The following is a 26,500-nucleotide window of genomic DNA, read 5'->3' as shown; positions in this document are numbered from 1 at the left end:
CGCCACAGATGGCGTTGTCAAAGGGCACGGGCGACGCACTGAACGTCAGCCTTATATGCCTACAGAGCAGGCAACCAAGCCTCTCTCTCAGCTAGCAGCCTCCAATCAGGAACGGCTGCAGGATCAATGAACCCGGAAGGGGAGGATCTGAATGACCCGGAACTTCCTACCAGTAAGACCGCCCTTGACATAGATAGGACTATCCTATGTCAGCAGGGTAAGGTCCTACCTCATGAGGATATTCTCAATGGTCAGCAGACATCCCACCATTCACTTCATATGAATGTTTTAGTTAAAGAGTCACTGTCTGTCACATCGTATGTTCTTACTATACATAAACAGATAACACCATATTAACCTAAAAACGGGTAAATTCATGTCACCACTTTATAGCATCTATTAAAAACGCCAGAAAGATAGCAGCATGAACATTATACCCAAATTAATATCATATCAGCCAAAACAGGGATTTCAATATCTGAAAGAGAAATCGCAGTTGGCTGACATCTGTATTCTCCCTATACATTAAAATCATAAAGGTCAAAACATAAAAAATCAAAAAATTAATAAATCTAATATATCACATTGAGAGCCCTCTAGTGGTTGATAAAGAAATTACATTGCCATTTAACCAGCATCTGTGAGTATTACAGGTAGGTAAATCCCTATTGGAGACAAGAACAATCCCCAGAAGGATAACCTACCTCCCCAAGGGGTCCCACACGGATCTTAAAGGCAAAAAAAATTAAACCGATAATCGTATACTATCCTCATCTTTAGTATCAAATTTCAATAGTATACAATCCTCAGATGGACCCAGAAAATTGGAGTGGCAAGAAAGGGGGGAAGAAAATGAATAGTTCAGCAAGAGATCACTAAGAATTGTCTAAAAAGGCATTGACCTCTATGTCCACATTCAAACCCTGCGGTTAAAGACATTTCATGCGATATATCCAACTCATCTCGAGTTTTGATATCGCTATCCTTTTTGATCCACCTCTCCAGTGGGGTTTGAGGATGTCAATGGCAATAAAGGAAGTGCCACTAGGATCCCTGGCATGCACCTCCCTATAATGCCGAGAAACAGAATGTTCTCTAAATCCTCTCCTTATGTTCCCAATGTGTTCATTGACCCTTACCTGGAACTTTCTTACAGTACGTCCAACGTACTGTAACCCACATGGGCAGATAAGTAAATAAACTACATGGGTCATAGAGCATGTAATAAAAGATTTGATGTTAAACACTTGTGAGGTGCTATTTGAAATGAAATTCAAAGTCTTGCGTTCTTTAATGGCATTGATTTTACATACCGCACATTTTTGGCATTTATGGTAGCCAATTATATTTTGAAAGAACATGGGTTTATTCAATGGTGGATCCACGACTCCTGGAGCCAGAGAATCCCTTAATGAGGGGACCCCTCTAAAGACTACCCGAGGTTGTTCTGGTAACGCAGGGCCAAGGATAGCATCCTCTTTGATGAGATGCCAGTGTTTCTTAACCAGTTTTTTAATTAGATAGTGCTGATTTGAATAACTAGTGATGAAAGGAGATATGTATTGATTATTTTCCTCACTAGAAACGCATTTATCCTGCAACAACACATTTCTATCGATAATTTTATCTTCTCGCGTTTGTTTAAAGAGGTCTGTTTCCTGATACCCTTTGTTTAAAAATCTTGCAGTTAACATTTTGGCTTGTTCATCGAAGTCTTCCATCTTGCTGCAATTGCGTCTAAGCCTCAAGTATTGGCTCTTAGGAACCGAATCCAGCCAAGCCTTATGGTGACAGCTGTCACGGGGAATAAAGGAGTTGCGATCTGTTGATTTAAAGTATGTGGACGTCACAAATTGACCGTCCTCCACCCTTATTTCCAGATCTAAAAAATGAATCTTCTCCTGATCTGCCTCATACTTAAATTCAATCCCCCTATTGTTGGTATTGAGACAATCCATAAAGTCAACCAGAGACTCCCTGGATCCTCTCCATAGGAGGAGGACGTCGTCTATGTATCTAGCCCACAAGACCAATTCTGGTCTGCGGTCAGCATAGACGACATCCTCCTCCCATTTCCCCATAAAGAGGTTGGCCAGGCTAGGGGCAAATTTAGCCCCCATAGCGACCCCCCTCTTTTGTAGGAAGTATTTGCCACCGAACCAAAAAAAATTGTGAGTGGTTGCAAACTGTAAAAGATCCATAATGAATCTTTGCTGGATCTCCAGCAGAGCAGAATCCCTTTCCAAAAAATATTTCACAGATGAAATTCCCCAATCGTGGGGTATGATGGTGTACAGAGACGTGACGTCTGCTGTAACCAACCATAAACCTTCCTCATGTGGGATGTTATTCATTATATTAATCACATGTTTACTGTCGCGGATAAAGGCCGGTAAGGCCCTAACCAACGGCTGAAGGAACCCATCGATATACTTACCTGCCCTAGAAGAGATGGAATCTATTCCACTAATTATCGGCCTCCCGGGAGGGTGGACCGGATCTTTATGGATCTTGGGCAGGTAGTATATCACTGGGATCCTTGAAGAAGCTGGAACCAAAAAGGCTTTTTCTTTTTTATTGAGAACTCCAGAAGTATAACCTTTCTTTACTATTCCAGTCAAGACTTTCCTATACGATGGTCTGGGGTCCTTGGGGAGTGGTAAATAGGTATCCCTATCTCCAACTATATTACCAAGTACCTCGAGGTAATCAGACTTATTAAGTATCACAATTCCGCCCCCTTTATCAGCGGGGCGGATCACACTACTTTTTTCCTCGCAAAGTTGGTCAAAACCAGCCTGCAGGGATTTATTGAGTTTGATTTTCCTAACATCAATTTTTTCGAGATCCCTCAAAAGTACATCCCTAAAAACCTTGATGTTAGGTGCCATACCTCCAGGGGGGTTGAACAAGGAGGCATTCGAAAGATTGGAATGTTGAATTTCCACATCTGTATTGATGTTAGTGGACGCTATGGCAGGTTTAGAAAGAAAAAACCTTTTCATACTTAATTTCCTTGAAAATTTATGTACGTCCATATGCGTCTCAAATTTATTTAGTGTTTTAGGTGGGGCAAACTTCAATCCTTTATCGAGGAGAGTAACCTCCTCTGAGGTCAGCGTGACAGTGCTGAGATTGAAGATCCCCTGACCTATTGTGTTCTCTTTCTTTTTATTCTTTGCTTTTTTCCCCCCTCTACTTCCTCTTTTCTGTCTACCCTTCTTAGTTGGTCTTGATTGGACCTGGGAAAATCCTGATATTGATTCGGTTCTCGATCTCTCCATTGGTCTTGTTGGTAATAAGGGTCATATTGGTTAACAGGTCTAGAGGGGTAGAAGGAGGTAGGAGGCATTGAAGGATAGTAATAAGAAGATGACCTATCATCTCTATTCCATCCACCGGAGGCACCCAACTGTTGATAGGGTCCCCCGAAGGATCGAAATTCCTGTAAAGGTTGGAAACGGTTACTCACTGGAATAGGATAATCATATCTGGCTCCTTCCTGGGGTCTCCAAGAAGGTCTCCCAAAATCTCTTACTTCCCGACGAGGGGTTTCTGGTTTCCGTACTTTAATTTTATTTCTCCAACCTGGAGATTTAGCAGAAGGACCTTTATTCTGTACATCCCTGGGTTTTGGAGGTTGAGATAACTGAGACGATCTCTCCCTCCCCGGTGATTTATAGGAGACCCTTCTTGGGCGAAGGATAGGTCTATTAGGTGTATGAGTTGAGCCGGAAGCAACTACAGCACCCATATTTTGATTGGGTGGAGGAGCTGTATCCATGTCCAGTGAATTACTCTCGTTTTCTTGGAAAACGAGAGTAAACGGAAAACGAGAGTAAACTCAAGAAAACGAGAGTAATTCACTGGACATGGATACAGCTCCTCCACCCAATCAAAATATGGGTGCTGTAGTTGCTTCCGGCTCAACTCATACACCTAATAGACCTATCCTTCGCCCAAGAAGGGTCTCCTATAAATCACCGGGGAGGGAGAGATCGTCTCAGTTATCTCAACCTCCAAAACCCAGGGATGTACAGAATAAAGGTCCTTCTGCTAAATCTCCAGGTTGGAGAAATAAAATTAAAGTACGGAAACCAGAAACCCCTCGTCGGGAAGTAAGAGATTTTGGGAGACCTTCTTGGAGACCCCAGGAAGGAGCCAGATATGATTATCCTATTCCAGTGAGTAACCGTTTCCAACCTTTACAGGAATTTCGATCCTTCGGGGGACCCTATCAACAGTTGGGTGCCTCCGGTGGATGGAATAGAGATGATAGGTCATCTTCTTATTACTATCCTTCAATGCCTCCTACCTCCTTCTACCCCTCTAGACCTGTTAACCAATATGACCCTTATTACCAACAAGACCAATGGAGAGATCGAGAACCAAATCAATATCAGGATTTTCCCAGGTCCAATCAAGACCAACTAAGAAGGGTAGACAGAAAAGAGGAAGTAGAGGGGGGAAAAAAGCAAAGAATAAAAAGAAAGAGAACACAATAGGTCAGGGGATCTTCAATCTCAGCACTGTCACGCTGACCTCAGAGGAGGTTACTCTCCTCGATAAAGGATTGAAGTTTGCCCCACCTAAAACACTAAATAAATTTGAGACGCATATGGACGTACATAAATTTTCTAGGAAATTAAGTATGAAAAGGTTTTTTCTTTCTAAACCTGCCATAGCGTCCACTAACATCAATACAGATGTGGAAATTCAACATTCCAATCTTTCGAATGCCTCCTTGTTCAACCCCCCTGGAGGTATGGCACCTAACATCAAGGTTTTTAGGGATGTACTTTTGAGGGATCTCGAAAAAATTGATGTTAGGAAAATCAAACTCAATAAATCCCTGCAGGCTGGTTTTGACCAACTTTGCGAGGAAAAAAGTATTGTGATCCGCCCCGCTGATAAAGGGGGCGGGAATTGTGATACTTAATAAGTCTGATTACCTCGAGGTACTTGGTAATATAGTTGGAGATAGGGATACCTATTTACCACTCCCCAAGGACCCCAGACCATCGTATAGGAAAGTCTTGACTGGAATAGTAAAGAAAGGTTATACTTCTGGAGTTCTCAATAAAAAAGAAAAAGCCTTTTTGGTTCCAGCTTCTTCAAGGATCCCAGTGATATACTACCTGCCCAAGATCCATAAAGATCCGGTCCACCCTCCCGGGAGGCCGATAATTAGTGGAATAGATTCCATCTCTTCTAGGGCAGGTAAGTATATCGATGGGTTCCTTCAGCCGTTGGTTAGGGCCTTACCGGCCTTTATCCGCGACAGTAAACATGTGATTAATATAATGAATAACATCCCACATGAGGAAGGTTTATGGTTGGTTACAGCAGACGTCACGTCTCTGTACACCATCATACCCCACGATTGGGGAATTTCATCTGTGAAATATTTTTTGGAAAGGGATTCTGCTCTGCTGGAGATCCAGCAAAGATTCATTATGGATCTTTTACAGTTTGCAACCACTCACAATTTTTTTTGGTTCGGTGGCAAATACTTCCTACAAAAGAGGGGGGTCGCTATGGGGGCTAAATTTGCCCCTAGCCTGGCCAACCTCTTTATGGGGAAATGGGAGGAGGATGTCGTCTATGCTGACCGCAGACCAGAATTGGTCTTGTGGGCTAGATACATAGACGACGTCCTCCTCCTATGGAGAGGATCCAGGGAGTCTCTGGTTGACTTTATGGATTGTCTCAATACCAACAATAGGGGGATTGAATTTAAGTATGAGGCAGATCAGGAGAAGATTCATTTTTTAGATCTGGAAATAAGGGTGGAGGACGGTCAATTTGTGACGTCCACATACTTTAAATCGACAGATCGCAACTCCTTTATTCCCCGTGACAGCTGTCACCATAAGGCTTGGCTGGATTCGGTTCCTAAGAGCCAATACTTGAGGCTTAGACGCAATTGCAGCAAGATGGAAGACTTCGATGAACAAGCCAAAATGTTAACTGCAAGATTTTTAAACAAAGGGTATCAGGAAACAGACCTCTTTAAACAAACACGAGAAGATAAAATTATCGATAGAAATGTGTTGTTGCAGGATAAATGCGTTTCTAGTGAGGAAAATAATCAATACATATCTCCTTTCATCACTAGTTATTCAAATCAGCACTATCTAATTAAAAAACTGGTTAAGAAACACTGGCATCTCATCAAAGAGGATGCTATCCTTGGCCCTGCGTTACCAGAACAACCTCGGGTAGTCTTTAGAGGGGTCCCCTCATTAAGGGATTCTCTGGCTCCAGGAGTCGTGGATCCACCATTGAATAAACCCATGTTCTTTCAAAATATAATTGGCTACCATAAATGCCAAAAATGTGCGGTATGTAAAATCAATGCCATTAAAGAACGCAAGACTTTGAATTTCATTTCAAATAGCACCTCACAAGTGTTTAACATCAAATCTTTTATTACATGCTCTATGACCCATGTAGTTTATTTACTTATCTGCCCATGTGGGTTACAGTACGTTGGACGTACTGTAAGAAAGTTCCAGGTAAGGGTCAATGAACACATTGGAAACATAAGGAGAGGATTTAGAGAACATTCTGTTTCTCGGCATTATAGGGAGGTGCATGCCAGGGATCCTAGTGGCACTTCCTTTATTGCCATTGACATCCTCAAACCCCACTGGAGAGGTGGATCAAAAAGGATAGCGATATCAAAACTCGAGATGAGTTGGATATATCGCATGAAATGTCTTAAACCGCAGGGTTTGAATGTGGACATAGAGGTCAATGCCTTTTTAGACAATTCTTAGTGATCTCTTGCTGAACTATTCATTTTCTTCCCCCCTTTCTTGCCACTCCAATTTTCTGGGTCCATCTGAGGATTGTATACTATTGAAATTTGATACTAAAGATGAGGATAGTATACGATTATCGGTTTAATTTTTTTTGCCTTTAAGATCCGTGTGGGACCCCTTGGGGAGGTAGGTTATCCTTCTGGGGATTGTTCTTGTCTCCAATAGGGATTTACCTACCTGTAATACTCACAGATGCTGGTTAAATGGCAATGTAATTTCTTTATCAACCACTAGAGGGCTCTCAATGTGATATATTAGATTTATTAATTTTTTGATTTTTTATGTTTTGACCTTTATGATTTTAATGTATAGGGAGAATACAGATGTCAGCCAACTGCGATTTCTCTTTCAGATATTGAAATCCCTGTTTTGGCTGATATGATATTAATTTGGGTATAATGTTCATGCTGCTATCTTTCTGGCGTTTTTAATAGATGCTATAAAGTGGTGACATGAATTTACCCGTTTTTAGGTTAATATGGTGTTATCTGTTTATGTATAGTAAGAACATACGATGTGACAGACAGTGACTCTTTAACTAAAACATTCATATGAAGTGAATGGTGGGATGTCTGCTGACCATTGAGAATATCCTCATGAGGTAGGACCTTACCCTGCTGACATAGGATAGTCCTATCTATGTCAAGGGCGGTCTTACTGGTAGGAAGTTCCGGGTCATTCAGATCCTCCCCTTCCGGGTTCATTGATCCTGCAGCCGTTCCTGATTGGAGGCTGCTAGCTGAGAGAGAGGCTTGGTTGCCTGCTCTGTAGGCATATAAGGCTGACGTTCAGTGCGTCGCCCGTGCCCTTTGACAACGCCATCTGTGGCGAAATCGATCAGGGCGGAGCCACGCACCGAACGTCATTGCGTTTTACGTGACCCCGGATGCACGGGCGCACGTTTTTTATTTGTATCTGTTTGCTTGTTTTAGCCGGCAATTTTAAATTATATGTACCGCTGTGTATATGTTGCACAATTTTTAATAAATATTTGACGGTACTTCACATTCTGAGCCTATTTCTTCCCCTGGTTCGCCGGATGGACGTGGAGCCGTTAAACACATTGGAGAGGATATTCTGCCTGTCAGCTGTGACCGAGTTTTCTCCATGACCTGAGTGGATCGACACGCTTTTTATGATCGTGGATCTGGTAAGAGCACACCCTTATTTACCTCTCGGTGGGAATATATGTTTCTTCTGACCAGAGACCAGAGGCTGTTCAATATTTGGATCATTTAATTACTCTGCAACTGTTTTTTGCCCATCTATTTGGACATTCATATGTTTTGGGGTTCTGCTGTTGATTTCCCCTCTCATTTTGGACTGCCTAACAATTGATTAGTATGCAATTCTAATGGACTAACAAGGTTTTCTAAGCGTTTGGTCCCAAATAGCAGATTGTTGTATTTACTCCGAAAGGTTTTTTCCATGACTGTTTGGGCATCATCCCTTTTTTTGCTATTTTTTGCACTAGCACTTTATTTGTTTATTCATTTATGCATTTATTTATTTATATCATTTTCGCATTAAGTTGCGACTCCTAGCGCAACTCATCTTTTTTCTTTTTTCTTTGTAAAGCTAGTACAGACGCTAGGAAAAGATTTTTGAAAGCAATTTTTTCCACGTTTTGCATTGAATTCAATGCACGTTTCGCTGTGCTAGCTTTCAGCCGCATTTTTCTTTCTCTATTCAAAATCAATGGTTCCCTATGAGAGCACATTGATTCGAATAGAAGTCTCACCAGAAGTTGGATCAAGAAGATCCGACTTGCGGTGTGAATTGTGTGCTGAGAATCTTGAAGGGAAACCCCACTAAAATTTAAAGAGAATTTGCGTGAGGTTCCCCCCAAGACAATACCAGACCCTTCAATCTGGTATGGATCTTAAGGGGAACCCCCACACCAAAAAAAATGGCATGGGGGTTCCTCCGAAATCCATACCAGACCCTAATCCGAGCATGCAGCCCGGCAGGTCAGGAAAGGGGGGGGCAAGCAAGTGCCCCCTCCTAGACCATACCAAGCCACATGCCCTTAACATGGGGGGGTTGGGGCAGGGGGGGGCACTACCCCCCCACCCCAGAGCACCTTGTCCCCATGTTGATGAGGACAAGGGTCTCTTCCCGACAACCCTGGCCATTGGTTGTTGGGGGCTGTGGATAAGGGGGCCACCAGATCCTGGCCCCCCACCCTATGTGAATGAGTATGGGGTACATCGTACTTCTACCCATTCACCTGGAGGAAAAAAGTGTAAATAAAAAAACACACTAGACAGGTTTTTAAAGTAATTTATTAGGCAGCTCCGGGGGTCTCTTATGACTTTGGGGGTCTCTTCTGACTTCTCCACTCTCTCCGGTCTCTTCTCCCGCTCTTCGGTTCTTCTCCTACTCTTTTGCTAGGCTCCTCCGCTATCTTCTGCTCTTTTGCCCGCTCATTTTCTATCGGGTATAAAAGAAAAAATGAATCTGCGCCACAGAATATTTAAATAGAACTATCAGGAAATAATGAGTTAAATTGTTGGAAAGTGGCAGCCCCTGCAAAACACTCCACAGAAGTGGAAAAGAGCAATGAAATAGAAAGTAGCAGGTGGTGGCGCCGACTTTAAGTGTAGAATATGGATAATAATGATAATCAAAGAAGTGTATCCACCTTGGTGGTGAAATATAGTGATGGATGAATAAATAAGTAAGTGGATAAAACACAAAATAGTAAATAAATAAAATAAAAGACATAAAATAAATAAAAAGTGCTGGTGGTATTAATCAAATATAAACCAGTGTTAGTGGTATTCTTAAAATAAAAGAGTGAATCAAACAAAGTCCATTTTCCAATGTTGCTCCATGCAAAATAAATAAATAAATAAAGTGCTGGGTGCTTCTTGCAGATGCAGAAAATGCTGCAATCCTTCCGTGAAAAAACACTCTGTGCTCTCTCCCAATGGTCCCGCACTCACCGGATCCTAAAACCCCTACAGGGGTAACGGGCTCTCACAATAAATAACTGTACTGCCAGGGCTCCTGGGTCTTTCCATACATGAATATATCAGCCGCTCATAAGAGGAGACAAATAAAAGTGCCCAATAGCGTGATACCGTTTACAAGTGAAACAATCCTTTAATCCACATGAAACAGGGTACTCACATTTGACACATAGGTTAAAAAACGTTAAAATCACTGTGCTGTGGCTTAGAGATGCGATCGCTCAACCAGTTTCGTCGGTCTGACTTCATCTATCGGGTGCCCGGTTTTCTCTGTCGTCTTCTTTCTTCCGGTCTTCTTCTGATGTTGACTCAACGCTCTCCCCCGCTGTAATGCCGTATGTGTGGTGCGCAACGACTTATATAGGCATGGGGCAGAGTCACTGGGTGATGTCATCCGGTTACCATGCCCCTTATGACGTCACAGACCCAGGCGTGATGGGACTGTGACGTCATAAGGGGTGGATGACATCAGACGGTGACTCCGCCCCATGCCTATATAAGCCGTTGTGCACCGGGCACACGGCATTACAGCGGGAGAGAGCGTTGAGTCAACATCGGAAGAAGACCAGAGGGAAGAAGACGACAGAGAAGACGGGCACCCACTAGTAAAAGAGCGGGAAAAAGAGCAGAAGATGGCGGAGGAGCCCGGCAGAAGACACCGGAGAGCGGGAGAAGAAACGGAGAGAGCGGAGAAGTCGGAAGAGACCCCCGAAATTGGAAGAGACCCCGGAGCTGCCTAATACATTTTTTTAAAAACCTTTGTTGTGTGTTTTTTATTGACACTTTTTTCCCCAGGTGAATGGGTAGGGGTACGATGTACCCCATACTCATTCACATAGGGTGGGGGGCCGGGATCTGGGGGCCCCCTCATTAAAGGGGCTCCCAGATTCCGATAATCCCTCTGCCCCCAGACCCCAACAACCAATGGCCAGGGTTGTCGGGAAGAGGCCCTTGTCCTCATCAACATGGGGACAAGGTGAGGGCATGTGGCTCGCCCCCCTTTCCTGACCTGCCAGACTGTGTGCTCGGATAAGGGTCTGGTATGGATCTTGGGGGAACCCCCACGTCATTTTTTTTGATGTGGGGGTTCCCCTTAAGATCCATACCAGACTGAAGCGTCTGGTATCATCTTGGGGGGAACTTCACGCAATTTATTTTAAATTTTCGCGGGGTTCCCCTTTAAGATTCTCAGCACACAAGTCACACCGAAAGTCGGATCATGTTCATCCGACTTTTGGTGCGATTTCTATTCAAATCAATGGGCTCCCTTAGGGAACCATTGATTTTGAATAGAGAAAGAAATACCGGACGAGGCTTAACACAGCGTTAAGCCTTGTTAAATCCGCCGGACCGTTTCCAGCGGATAAATCCTCTGGCGGATTTTGATCTGATGGCTGTACACACCATCAGATCACAATTCCCGCGGAATACATCCGCGGTGACGTGGCCGTGCCGTCGCCGCGACGATGATGCGGCAACGTGCGCGACTCTGTAAGGTAAATACTTCCACACATGCGTCAAATCAATACGACGCATGCGAGGGATGGGAGCGGACGGACTTATCCGGTGAGTCTGTACAGGCGACCGGATAAGTCCGAGGGACTGGATTCCAGCGGATAGATTTATTAGCATGCTAAGAAATTTTTATCCGCTGGGAATCCGTCGGCTGGATTTTTATCCACTGGGAAATGTCCGCTGGGCCGTACACACGACCGGATCTATCTGCTGGAACTGATCCGCAGATCAATCCCAGCGAATAGATCCGGTCGTGTGTACGGGGCCTGAGAGGACGTCATATGACGTCCTCGCCTTGCCGAACGCACCCGCCACGTTATTGAGAACCCGATGCGCGTGCTCAGCGGCCGCAATGTCCGCCGGGCACCCGCGATTGCCCAGTAACTGAGCAGGCCGTGGATCTCTGAGTGTAAACACAGAGATCCACGTCCTGTCAGGGAGAGGAGACTGATGCTGTGTCCCTTGTACATAGGGACACAGATCGGTCACCTCCCCCTACAGTTAGAATCACTCACTATTGTTCACATTTAACCCCTTGATCGCCCCTAGTGTTAACCCCTTCCCTGCCAGTCACATTTACACAGTAATCAGTGCATATTTATAGCACTGTTCGCTGTATAAATGTGAATGGTCCCAAAATAGTGTCAAAAGTGTCCGGTGTGTCCGCCGCAATATCGCAGTCACGATAAAAATCACTGATCGCCACCATTACTAGTAAAAAAAAAAAATGCTATAAATCTATCCCCTATTTTGTAGCCACTATAACTTTTGCCAAACCAATCAATATAAGCTTATTGCAATTTTTTTTACCAAAAATAGTAGAATAATACGTATCGGCCAAAATTGAGGAAAACAATCGTTTTTTTATATATTTTTGGAGATATTTATTATAGCAAAAAGTAAAAAATATTGCTTTTTTTTCAAAATTGTCGCTCTTCTTTTGTTTATAGTGAAAAAAATAAAAACCACAGAGGTGATCAAATACCACCAAAAGAAAGCTCTATTTGTGGGGAAAAAAATATAAAATTTCATTTGGGTAAAGTGTTGCATGACCGCGCAATTGTCATTCAAATTGTGACAGCGCTGAAAGCTGAAAAATGGCTTGGGCAGGAAGGGGGTGAAAGTGCCCAGTATTGAAATGGTTAAGCTGCAAAAAACGCTCATAAAAGTGGCTGTAAAAAACATCAATGGGCATGAGGCCTAATGGTTCGGGGCTGAAGTGGTTTAAAATAATAAATGGCCTTAATTTTGTCACTGCCACAGACCCCACACCTTCAGTGTCACAGTGTCCCTAACAAACTTACTCCTACTGCACCACCTGAATTTGAGAGAGTTATTCATATTCCATATGTGCTTTTTATTGTAAAGGTGAATGAGTCAACATTTGGCCAACATTGCTTGCATGACAGAGCACCCCAGTGCATTATGAATTGTACCTCTTCTGATCTCTTATCTTGACCAAGATCAAAAATCCCATGTCCTTAAGCTTCTGATGCAATATTCATCTCTAAGTGGTGCAAAGTGTAATTGTGTGCATCTCCTAGTAATAACTTAACTTCTTGACAGTAATGTCCTTTTGATTATGGATATTGTATTTTGATCATTGCAGCGGACAGAGATAATATGCTAACGAGATGATACATGCGCTTATTATTTTGATACTTGCTTTTTTCATTCATCATTTGCCAATTTGTCACATTTGTATTTTTTTTTTTTCTTAGATGTGATGCAGCATATTTACCTGAATAGACGAGAATACATTTTTCTATGATGCTACGAGCAAAACGGCAAAGTAAAATGATGCCTCTTAACAAACTTTTGGATGAAATAGAATTGTCAAACAAAAAGGACACCTGGGATTATACAGGTGGACATCTAAATCACAACCATCTTTTCAAGCCTCAAGTTCTAGAAGCGAAGACGTTCTGGAGAAGTGGACAGAACCAGCAAAAGTTTCAGCATGACAAACCTATATATGATATAGCATCAAGTAAATCAGATGAGAAAGGCAAAAAGATGAAGGATTCTTTCACACACTTTACTGTTAAAACAAGTGTAGTACCAAGTCCTAATAGCAAATCAGCAAGTACATCTTCTCCGGTGATAAAACATTTTGGCACTGCTACTCCCATAAATACTCCTTTTGCTAGTTCTCTTCTGGGAACTCAGTCATATGGGACTTGCATGGAAAATTTAGAATATGATAAAGAATCATTGCAGGGTAAAGAGCTTGACATTCCTGATTTCAAGGTGCTGACTTTTGATTATGAACTATATAAAACAAAAAAAGATTACAAAGACAAATACAAATTTATTCCCACATTTTTTTCTGGTCTTACCAAATCCGATCAGTTTAAAATGTTTTTACAGTTTGATGAAGAAGTTATTCAGAGACAATACTTGTCAAACGATTTCTTTAATAGTTCAAGTGTTGAATACTGCAAGAAGAAGTTGACAAAGGTACCGCCATTCTGAAATTATAAATATAATAAATGTATAGTGTTCAGTTTGAAGGGTTCTATCATCACCAAAAGTTTTTCAGGAAGCAAAACTTTTGAAAAAAGAAATGTAATTTAAAGAAGTCAGAGCAGATGTTAAGACCAGATATATACAGTCCTGATCAAAAGTTTAAGACCACTTGAAAAATGGCAAAAAAACATATTTTACATTGTTGGATCTTAAAGTGGGAGTTCACCCGAAAAAAAAATTTTAACATTAGATTTAGGCTAATTAAGGGGAGCAGAAACGGGTATTTTTTTTTAAATCAATGCCGTACTTACCGTTTTAGAGATCGATGTTCTCCCGCCGCTTCCGGGTATGATCTTCGGGACTGGGCGTTCCTATTTGATTGACAGCCTTCTGATGGTCGCATACAGCGCGTCACCAGGTGCTGAAAGAAGCCGAACGTCGGTGTGGCTCTATACTGCGCCTGCGCACCGACGTTCGGCTACTTTCGGAAACTCGTGACGCGCTGGATGCGACCGTCGGAAGCCTGTCAATCAAATAGGAACGCCCAGTGCCGCAGCCCATAACCCGAAGCGGCGGGAGAACATCTATCTCTACAACGGTAAGTACGGCATTGATTTAAAAAAAAAAAAATACCCGTGTCTGCTCCCCTTAATTAGCCTAAATCTAATGTTAAAAATGTATATTTTGGGTGAACCTCCACTTTAACAAGGTTCCAAGTAGAGCTTCAACATGCAACAAGAAGAAATGAGAGTGAGACACATACATTTTTTGAGCATTCAATTAATTGAAAATAACGAATAAACTGAAACAGGGAGTTTTTCAGCTGATCAAAAGTTTAGGACCACATGCCTTTAAAAGGCCAAATCTGTGCAAAGATGTGGATTCATTGTCATTTTCTGTCAGGTAGTCACAAGTTGTGATGGCAAAGGCAAAAAAACTCTCCCTTTTTGAACGTGGTCGGGTTGCTGAACTGCATAAGCAGGGTCTCTCATCAAGACACTGGACGATCCTCGACCCAAATTAAGGCCCTTACTGGTGCTGACTGCAGCCCCATAACCATCAGACGGCATCTGAGACTGAAGGGCTTCAAAAACAAAAAACGTCTTCAAAAACCTTGTCTCCTTGAACGCCACAGAACTGCTCGTTTGGACTTTGCAAGAGAGCACCAAACATGGGACATTCAAAGGTGGAAGAAAGTTTTATTCTCTGATGAGAAAAAATGTAACCTTGATGGTCCTGATGGTTTCCAACGTTACTGGCATGACAAGCAGATCCCACCAGAGATGTTTTCTACGCGCCACAGTGGAGGGAGCGCCATAATGGTCTGGGGTGCTTTTTCCTTCAGTTGAACAATGGAACTTCAGGAAGTGCAGGGGCGTCAAACAGCCGCTGGCTATGTCCAGATGTTGCAGAGAGCATTCCTCATGACTGAGGGCCCTCGTCTGTGTGGTAACGACTGTTATTTTCAACAGGACAACGCTACAGTACACAATGCCTGCAGGACAAGGGACTTCTTCCAGGAGAATAACATCACTCTTTTGGCCCATCCTGCGTGTTCCCCTGATCTAAATCCAATTGAGAACCTTTGGGGATGGATGGCAAGGGAAGTTTACAAAAATGGACAACAGTTCCAGACAGTAGATGCGGCTGTCTTCACCACTTGAAGAAATGTTCCCACTCACCTCATGGAAACGCTTGCATCAAGCATGCCGAAACAAATTTTTGAAGTGATCAACAATAACGGCGGAGCTACTCATTACTGAGTTCATTTTTGGAAGTTGGATTTTTGTTTGGTTTAGTTTTTTCTTGGAGGTGTGGTCCTAAACTTTTGATCAGCTGAAAAACAGCCTGTTTCAGTTTATTCGTTATTTTCAATTAATTGAATGCTCAAAAAATGTTTTGTCTCACACTCCTTTCTTCTTGTTGCATGTTGAAGCTCTACTTGGAACCTTGTTAAGATCCAACAATGTAAAATATGATTTTTTGCCATTTTTCAAGTGGTAAACTTTTGATCAGGACTGTATTTGAAAATGAAATAGCACATGGTAATGCATAACAGACATAAACAAATTAACTAATTAATACAATGCCAAAAAGGCATTAATTCTAAATTGTCAATGTGTTTAACCACTTCAATACCTAGCCATAGTCATATGACGTCCACAGATGGGATCCCCCATCCTGGGTGGACGTCATACGACGTCCTCGGCTTTCCGCTGCTACTGCGGGCCCCCAGGGGCCCACAGAGCGGCGATCGGGCATTCGGTGTGTCTCTCGAGGGGTGGTGGCGGGCGGCAGAGCTTCCTGCCACCAGAGTACCCTCCACCTCACCAGAGTACCCTCCACCTCACCAGAGTACCCGCCACCTCACCAGAGTACCCGCCACCTCACCAGAGTACCCGCCACCTCACCAGAGTACCCACCACCAGTCCATCAGGAGTACCTGTCTATCAGGAGTACCCGCCACCTCACCAGAGTACCCGTTACCAGAGTACCCGCCACCAGTCCATCAGGAGTACCTGTCCATCAGGAGGAAGGAGGGTGGGTTTAAATACCTCCCGACGACTCCTACAAATACAGGCTGACCTGCGTTGGCGCTTATAGCCGTTCTCTTTTTTTTTTTTCAAGCTATGAACATTAAAAAAAATGCCTGTTGATTTTGCCAGAAATGCAGTGTCCTTGTCACCTCCTGTGAGCTGCACCAAACAATGTCCTACTTCCTAGCTATCTTCTGTAGACTACCAATTGCCCTGCCCCATATATAATGGAGATGAAGAGATACAGACATGTTTGTAATTTATAAAGCAAAGCATATAGCCTAGGGTGACAACTGCTTCCTCCATAGTTACAGAGGATTCATGACGTAACCACCCAAGGATGGGAAGTGTATTATTTGAAGGATTACCAGGTAAAAATACAGCAAAGAGAAAAGAAAAACAAATCCAGCCAACTTATCAAAAACGAATAGCCTGCAATATTTTACAGTTTTGGTTTTGGGTTTAGATACACTTTAAAGTGGTTGTAAAGGCTGAAGGTTTTTTTTACATTCATGCATTCAAACCTTATGTGTGCAGCAGCCCCCCCAATACTTGCAAGTGGGGGGCACTTGGCAGAAGGGAGGGGCCAGGAGTGTCGGTGGGGGACTCAAGAAGAGGAGGATCAGGGCTGTTCTGTGCAAAACCATTGAACAGTGCATTTAAGTATGACATGCTTGCTTTTTTTTTTTTTTTTTAACAAATCAGCATTTAATATAACGTTTTAAGTCCTTGACCAACCCTTTGGGGTATTATGCTAGATTGTTTTTTTATCTTGATTGTCTTATATGAGTTTGGATGACTGTTCTAAACAACCCTAGTCCTTGTTGGAGCCTTTCTTGCTTGAGGTCTAGAGTTTAAGACTTGGCCCTCTTGTTTTGAAGAATGGGAACCTTCCAGTGTTTTCTTTGTTGACCATTCTGGTTCTGGGTCTGTTCTCCCTGTTAAAGTTGTTGGCGGTTGACTGGCTCTGTTGGTGCTGACTTACTCCATTGTCCATTGAGGTAGTCATTCCATTGGGGGCAATTATTGTCTTGGTCTGAGCATCAGGTTATCCTGTTTAGAACTTCCCCTCTTTTGGTTCAAAATTGGGATTTAGTTCATCTGGTTGTTGCAAATGGCCTCTCATTCTATCTTAGATCCATCAGCGGCTGTTGCCAACTCCTCTATTGGACTGCTTTTGGACATTTCAGCTATTTTAGAATTGCTGAGTTGCTGTGTCACCCAATGGACAATAAAGGAAGTAAAAATTTTTTACATACTGTAAAATATTTTTTTTTGAAGTCTATTGAGTGAGACTTAGTAACCAGTAGAGTTGAGCGGACACCTGGATGTTCGGGTTCGACGGGTTCGGCCGAACTTCGGAAAAAAGTCCGGGTTCGGGACCCGAACCCGAACCCCATGGGGACCCGAATTTTTGACTACTAAAATGTCTCTAAAAAACGATGGGAAAGGGCTAGAGGGCTGCAAATGGCAGCAAAATGTTGGTAAGAGCATGGCAAGTACTCTGCAATCAAATGTGGATAGGGAAATAACTTAAAATAACATAAAATACATTAAAAAAAAACTATTCCTCCCACTGATACCAATGATGCAGCACTATTTCTCCCACTGACACAAATGATGGGACCCTATTCCTCCCAATGATACCAATGATGGGGCACTATTTCTCCCACTGACACAAATGATGGGACACTATTCCTGCCAATGATACCAATGATGGGACACTATTCCTCCCACTGATACCAATGATGCGGCACTATTTCTCCCACTGACACAAATGATGGGGCACTATTTCTCCCACTGACACAAATGATGGGACACTATTCCTGCCAATGATACCAATGATGGGACACTATTCCTAACACTGACACAAATGATGGGACACTATTCCTGCCAATGATACCAATGATGGGACACTATTCCTCCCACTGATACCAATGATGCAGCACTATTTCTCCCACTGACACAAATGATGGGACACTATTCCTCCCAATGATACCAATGATGGGACACTATTTATCTCACTGACACAAATGATGGGACACTATTCCTGCCAATGATACCAATGATGGGACACTATTCCTCCCAATGATACCAATGATGGGGCACTATTTCTCCCACTGACACAAATGATGGGACACTATTTCTCCCACTGACACAAATGATGGGACACTATTCCTCCCAATGATACCAATTATGGGGCACTATTTCTCCCACTGACACAAATGATGGGACACTATTCCTGCCAATGATACCAATGATGGGACACTATTCCTCCCACCGATACCAATGATGCGGCACTATTTCTACCACTGACACTAATGATGGGACACTATTCCTGCCAATGATACCAATGATGGGACACTATTCTGGTGCAATTAGATTTGTGAAGTAGGACTGACTCCTAACTAATTCTCTCCCTATAAGCACAATCAGGAACCTTTCCCTGCAGTAGATAATGCAGAGTATGTTACAGAAACATATGCAGTGCTGGTGCAATATGCAGAGTATCTGACAGTAACATATGCAGTGCTGTTGTAATATGCAGAGTATCTCACAGGAACAGATGCAGTGCAGCTGCAATTTGATTTGTGAACCAGGACTGACTCCTATATAATTCTCTCCTTCAGATCAGCGGGAACCTTTCCCTAAACTATCTAATGCAGAGTATCTCACAGAAAGAAATGCAGTGCTGCTGCAATATGCAGAGTATCTCACAGGAACAGATGCAGTGCAGGTGCAATTTGATTTGTGAACCAGGACTGACTCCTATATAATTCTATCCCTCAGATCAGCAGGAACCTTGCCCTAAACTATCTAAGGCAGAGTATCTCACAAAAAGAAATGCAGTGCAGCTGCAATATGCAGACTATCTCACAGGAACAGATGCAGTGCAGGTGCAATTTGATTTGTGAACCAGGACTGACTCCTATATAATTCTCTCCCTCAGATCAGCAGGAACCTTGCCCTAAACTATCTAATGCAGAGTATCTCACAAAAAGAAATGCAGTGCTGATGTAGATTTCTGAAGCAGGATAGTCCTATCTAAATCTCTCCCTCAGATCAGCAGGAACCTTGCCCTAAACTGTCTAATGCAGAGTATCTCACCGAAAAAAACAGTGCTGGTGTAGATTTCTGAAGCAGGATAGTCCTATCTAAATCTCTCCCTCAGATCAGCAGCAGCCTTTCCCTACCCTAGCTAAAGCAGAGTGACAAGCTGTGCTATGTGCCTCTAGCTTATATAGAGGCTGGGTCACATGCTGGGTCACATGCTGCACTGGCCAATCACAGCCATGCCAATAGTAGGCATGGCTGTGATGGCTTCTAGGTAAAACAAATGGTGATTGGCTGCCCTGCAGCGCACCATTACATTGCCGAAAACCCGGACCCGAACTTTCAGCAAAAAAACAAAAAACAAAGTCTGTACCGAACCCAAACAGTTCGGGTTCGCTCAACCCTAGTAACCAGTATGATCCATGTACCATTTAATATGATGCACACTATATAATTTCTTATTCATTATTGGCATTTCATTTATTGGATTGATTACACAGCGAGTAAGGCCAGTCAGGCTGAAGCACCAGGAATTACCTTACGTTGTCAGCATCATTTTTAAATCCCTGCCACCACCATTTTAACACGATAATGGCTAAGGTTGAGGGAACTGAGCACTGATGTCCTCCACTAGGTGGAGTGTTGCACTCACACACTCACATTCTGCACTTCTTTTCCCAATGTTCAGCCTAGAGGAAGATTTGTCCTGCTACTGCTCTAGCTTCTGGTCACAAATCTAATTTCACTGCCCTCCTTCAGTCACTTGGTCACCTCCAGCCACCTATGAGCCTCGTCAGCACTTGCTGCCTGGATTTGTAAATATTCAAGGCCTTGCCTTGTTTTGAGCCTGGCTGTTTCCAGAGATGCACAAAGGACAGTTCCACTGTAACAGGTGGCCCCAGTCCATACTCCTCTACTGCTTCTAAAGGTGATTTAGTATCCCCAAAAGGAACTAGTGCTTGGAACCTAGATCCTGGGACCCCTATTTTAATAGGGTCATTCCCATTGTAGTCTTTTATAGCTCAGCCACATGGGAGGCTTAGACTTCTCTGTGCCCACAAACCCCATAGATATGTATATACTTATATTCACTGTGGATTTTTTTTACATCAATGGCAGAGTCTTTGGACCTTACATGGCCTATAAGTGTGTCAGAGGCCTCTATTACATCTTTGATACTGATTCAGAGTCCTTACAGTCTACTCTGAAAAAGCTGCATTTGAGAAAATGTCATACCACTCAGAATTCCCAATGCACTGTCAGTATTTAAAATGTTCCTCTAGAGCAGTGTTTCTCAACCTTTTTCCAGTCGGGGCGCCCTTGAAAAATATTTTCAGTCTTGAGGCACCCCTGTCCAAGACTTGGTTCACGTCGCTGTGTGTTGCGGAACACGTGCAAAATCGCGCTCGTTCTTGACACACAGACAAATGCTCTGCTCTTTAGGGGTGCCATTAAATCTTAATGGTGCCCCATCCATTGGCAAACATGGGTTGCTTTTGTTGTGGCACAATTTAAAAAAAAAGGGTCGGGGACTTCTTTCCCCGCATTACTGTGGGTAGGGAAATGAATGGGCTGCCCTACACGCAGCACGCATCCATACAGAACCAAGAGCTTGTTCACATGTCAGGCTGGAGGGGCAGTAAAACCACATGGTTGAGCCGTTTTTACCACCCCCAACTTTTGCCCCTTTAGCTGCAGAGGCAACAGCTGGGGGTGTAAACATGCTGTGGCTGCAGCTGGAGGTATACCCAGGGTGATTGGGGCTGTACTGCAACTACCCCGCAACTGTGTGCATTGCATTTACGAGCTTAAAACAGGTGGTGAGGATGCAAGATATGCCTCTTTACTGGCTGACAAATGCCCCTTAAAAGCGATATGAACACAAATTGCTTTTCAGAGGAGCAGCAGTCCTTGCTGCTATCTCGAACAAGCCCTACAAAAGTAGTTCTGATGGTACAGGAATAGGGGGGTCAGGATTAAAAGTAACATACATACAGACAGATGCGCACGCACACAAACAGACACACGTACAAACACACACGTGTGTCTGTTTGTGTGCGTCGGTTTGTGTGCGTGCGCATCTGTCTGTATGTATTTTACTTTTAATCCTGACCCCCCTATTCCTGTACCATCAGAACTACTTTTGTCAGACACACACTAACAGACATGTGTACACATGCACACATACACTGAAAGGAGAACTGTCAGAGCTGCACAACAACCAATCAGATCCAGAGTGCTGTAGCCATGAATGGAGGATGTGGGGTGTCAGTGACTGTGACAGCTGGTTATTCATAGCAGAGCCCCCCCTCACCACCTTACCCTTGGCCTCGCAGTCAGCGCAATACTTGTTGTCCTCCTCCCTCAGCATACGAGACAGGATGGCCTGGTGCTGCTTTTTCAGCTTCAGGGCCTTCTCCCTCTCTGAGCGGGTGGCCATGTCTGCGGGCAGGGGAGCAGTGTCGGTCACAGTGGCTCTTCTACCCTTTCTTCCCCCTCAGGGAAAAGCGCGCCAGGCAGAGTTAAGGACGGTACCCGCGGCTCTCACGTCACAGAAGCAGTGCGTGCATCCGACCCTCCCATAGCAACCGATGACGTATTCGGTTGGCAAGACGCGGTCGGGAGGCCAGCACAGCTTCCTGAGTGCCGGGAAGTGAGTTTTACACAGCGGACCGGCACCGCTGTAAAGACAAATGCCCAGCAGTAGTGTTACAATATTTGGGACCATTTTGCCGCGGCACACCTGGGGACTCTTCACGGCACACCAGTGTGCCGCGGCACACTGGTTGAGAAACGTTGCTCTAGAGGACTGGCAACAACCTATGGGCCCCTACTGACAAAATAAAAGAGATTTTAAACTGTGGAATGGAGTGTATTGGTAAATGGTCTATGGCTACTACTGACACTTTAGTTTTTCACCTTAATAAGCATACCACTAAACAGGTAGATGGTGACTATACCTTACGGATATCAGACAGTTGGGGGCAGATCCACAAAGCGAGTACGCCGGCGTATCCACTGATACGGCGGCGTACTTTCAAATTTCCTGCGTCGTATCTTTGTTTTGAATCCTCAAAACAAGATACGACGGCATCTGGGTTAGATCCGACAGGCGTACGTCTTTGTATGCCTTCGGATCTAAGATGCAATTCTTCGGCGTCCGCTGGGTGGCGTTCCTGTCGTTTTCCGCGTCGAGTATGCAAATTAGCTATTTCCGACGATCCACGAACGTACGAGCGGCCGTCGCATTTTTTTACATCGTCTCTAGTCGGCTTTTTTCGGCGTATAGTTAAAGCTGGTATTTCGTGGCGTACTCAATGTTAAGTATGGCCGTCGTTCCCGCGTATAATTTAAAAAATATATTTTTGTTTGCGTAAGTCGTCCGTGAATCGGGCTGGACGTAATTTACGTCCACGTCAAAAAAATGACGTCCTTGCGACGTCATTTAGCGCAATGCACGGCGGGAAATTTAGGAACGGAGCATGCGCAGTTCGTTCGGCGCGGGGACGCGCTTCATTTAAATGAAACACGCCCCCTACTCGCCGCATTTGAATTCCGCGCCGTTACGCCTCTTGAGATACACTACGCCGCCGTAACTTATGGCGCAAATTCTTTATGGATTCGAACCAAAGCCAGGTAAGGTACTGCGGCGTAGCGTATCTCAGATACGATGCGCCAGGGCAGATCTTTGTGGATCTGCCCCTTGGACTCTTTACTTTGGTCTCAGTTTTAATTATCTGTAACTTTCCATCTTATATTGATGATGACCTTGATTTGTGAAACCATATCACGATGGATCATATCCTTTAAAAGGGGACCCCTTTGGCACATATTCAAACCCTTAAATTCAGGAACTTTTGGAACAATTGTTTGAAGCCATATGTTTTAGTTGTGATGGCATTGAGCAAGCTTCTAAGAACGTGTCTTGCATGGGTATGAGGTTCATATGCATAGGGCACTTTGGCTATGTGTCTGTGACACTGAAGATGTATACTGTACACCTGATTCAATGCAGGAAATCTGTGGGTGAGGCAGAAGAACACCAAACTTCATGTACTGTACTACTGTAGTAAACAGAGTCTGCATTACATCAAAGCCACAGATCCCAAAGCCAGAAGCCCTCTGTCTCATCTGTTCAGCCTTCTTCATAAAGGCGCACCCCCAGTTTTAAAATATAAATTTGTTCACCCTAGTGGATCCTTTGGTAATTTACTTCCACCCAGCTTGGATACTTGGGTTTCCCCCATAGCCCACACTCTGTACCTGTCAATCAGACACCTCCTTCACCTGCCCATCCTCACCCTTCTGGTTTTACCAAACAAGCATTACCACACCTATTTGTGTATTTTGCCAAATGTTCTCCCTGGAATGGTATCTCACTCATTCTCACACTCCATAATGCAGAGGAGTCCCTCTCCATCATGGATGACTGCATCAGTATCAGTGTTGATACTTCTCTCCTGCAGGATCTCTTGACCCCTCAGGTGGACAGGGATCAGTCTATACTATTACCGTCCATAGTAGAGACCTGACTCGTCAGTTGTCCTCAGCAGTTCTAGAAATTTCCAACACAACCCAGGGTGATTGTGGAAATCTTTCCATGTGCAGATGCTTCCAGCCTGGTAATCATACACATACAAAACTATAATTGAAGCAAACCTCAGGGCTTCGGCACCATAATTCCTTCCTTTAAGCTACAGCAGTTCTGGACCCTGTGCACCTAACTGACTTTTATGTCCATCTTCGTGCCATTTTCTTGCATGCCCATTGTGCAACACTCCAGAAACATTCCTGGAAGTGAGTTATTTTCACAGATTTTCCAGGTTTGTGCAAAATTAAAATCTGCTTCAAAACAATTTCACAACTATCTTGTGCCAGTAACCTTGGGTCATCTTCTAGTGGAATAGCTTGACTCAAACCCACCCTAATAAGTCCACTCTCTGTGGATATTTGACCCCTTCCTGGTTTGTCAAATTCCACACAGTCCTGAAGTGGAATTCCATTTTTAGCATGGTCCTACCATCTCATGGAGTTTCCCAGTCTTTCACTTTCTTCTTCTGAATCTGAAATTTGGGCAAGGCACCAAGTTGGCCTCTTCAGACCAAAAAATCCTTATGGTCTGAAGAGGCCAACTTGGTGCCTTGCCCAAATTTCAGATTCCATTCGCTATATGCCAGGCTCTGACCAGGAAAGGGATGGTCTCTCCCCATATCTGAGAAGACTACCCTAGTGAATGTATCCTCTTGCCTACATTATGAGTTAGGTGATCTGGATTGGACAAGTTTCAGGAAAACCCTGTTTTGTCTTTTGATTGGACCTCAGCTGGACTTCATCTAGACGCTGCAAGATCTTTACCTCTGGAAGATTTTGAGATCATCATCTTGTACAAACAAGACAACTTCCTTCCTATGCTAGACAGTGTTGAAGGGTCATTTATAAAAAGGTATTGTTTTTCAGATCCCCTCTTCTTATCATCCCTACATGAACATGGGGAGTTCTGCATGGGGGTACCCCTCTTTCTTAATTGCCAGAAAGTAACCATTGCTGGTAGACCCTGTTCTTCTTTGGGTGGTCAGCAGGCTAGACACATTGTTACCATGCTAAAGATTTCCTCACAAAAGGACAGTTTAGGTCAGATTCTCTTCTGTGACTGAGCTATGATCTTCTTAGAAACTCTCCCAAGATTCTACCCCTATCAAGCGAATATTATTTCCTAGTTCTAATACTAGGATTTATATCTCTTGGTGAAGGATTCCATTCTCACAGGGGTAGGTTAGATGATTCCTAGAATTATAACTGGTTAGGCAAGTTTACAATGTTGTTACCACTCCTCTAAATCACATATGGTATTGAATAATATATAAATGGATACTGGTGCCAATAGTGAAACTAAAAGGTGAAGGGTTGCTGCACCTGAAATTAGTAAAAAACTAATGAGGAATGGTGATGTGATAAAGGGCGCTCCCAATACAATTTCTGAAAGTGCAAAGAGTGATCTATGCAAATAATATGTATTCGTTTGTAACCTTGTTTAAACGTGTATTAGCGAATTGCTTCATTTTATAAATATGTGCACAAATGTTTCAAAAAGGTGTGTGTATATATATATAGGCCCGGATTCACAAAGCACTTGCGCAGACGTATCTCAAGATAAGCTGTCGTAAGTACAAATGTGCGCCGTCGTATCTATGCGCCGACCCACAAACTAAGATACGCCTAAAAATAGGCTTCATCCGACCGACGTAACTTGCCTACGCCAGCGTATCGTGGGCGCATATTTACGCTGGACGCATGTGGCGCTCCCATTGATTTTCGATTCAAATATGCAAATGAGGGAAATACGGCGATTCACGAACGTACTTGCGCCCGGCACATAATATACGCGGTTTGCCTAAGTCGTACGTCCGGCGTAAAGTTATTCCCCATATATGAGGCGCAACCCATGCAAAGGTATGGACCAGGGAGCATAAGCCGTCGTATTTTACGTAGTTTACGTTCACGCCTCATTTGCATGTCTCACGCCCACTTCCACCTACGCCGGCTTACGCCCTAGAAGCCCAGCGCAGATTTGGGAGCAAGTGCTTTGTGAATTCGGTGCTTGCCTCTCTGCGCTGCGTCGGCATAGCGTACAAAAGATACGCTACGGCGGCATAAATATGCGCCGATGTCTGTGAATTCAGGCCCCAGTTTATAATTGCTCAAAACAAATATGTCATTAAATGTTCAAAACAGCTCCAGAAATCTTTTTGGATGATTTTTCTCCAAACACCATGTGAAAAATAAAATCTGTGTTCTAGATAAAATTTGTGACTTTTCACCCAAAGTGACAACAAAATGCACCAGATGATTCTAGTCAGCAAGTGACCATAAAGCATGAAGTAGCTCCTCAATCCCTGAAAACCATTCAACGATCTCCTCCCAAACGATCGTTCACATGTGTGGTGAACTAGGCCAAATGAGCCCAAGAACAGCCAGATCAAATCCTTATAGGTAGATTCAGTAAGAGTTAGGCCGGCTTATCAGTAGATAAGCCGGCCTAACTCAGAATCTACGCTGCCGTATGTTTAAGAGTATGCTCAAACAGAGATACGCTTAAACAAAGCTAAGATAGGACGGCTTGTGC

General features: G+C 43.6%; 1 protein-coding gene across 1 annotated transcript in view; it reads left to right on the top strand.

Annotated features, from left to right (window-relative positions):
- Nucleotides 1-26,500, top strand: part of C4H6orf118 (chromosome 4 C6orf118 homolog) — a 219,362-nt gene that overhangs the window by 29,534 nt on the left and 163,328 nt on the right. Inside the window, exon 2 of the mRNA XM_040350632.1 lies at nt 13,039-13,777. Coding sequence (XP_040206566.1) covers nt 13,085-13,777 — 693 coding nt within the window. The 5' untranslated portion in view covers nt 13,039-13,084. The remainder of the gene's footprint in view (nt 1-13,038; nt 13,778-26,500) is intronic.

This window comes from Rana temporaria, chromosome 4, assembly GCF_905171775.1.
Source record: "Rana temporaria chromosome 4, aRanTem1.1, whole genome shotgun sequence".
Lineage (NCBI taxonomy): Eukaryota > Metazoa > Chordata > Amphibia > Anura > Ranidae > Rana > Rana temporaria.
This window is presented reverse-complemented; position numbering and strand designations above follow the sequence as displayed.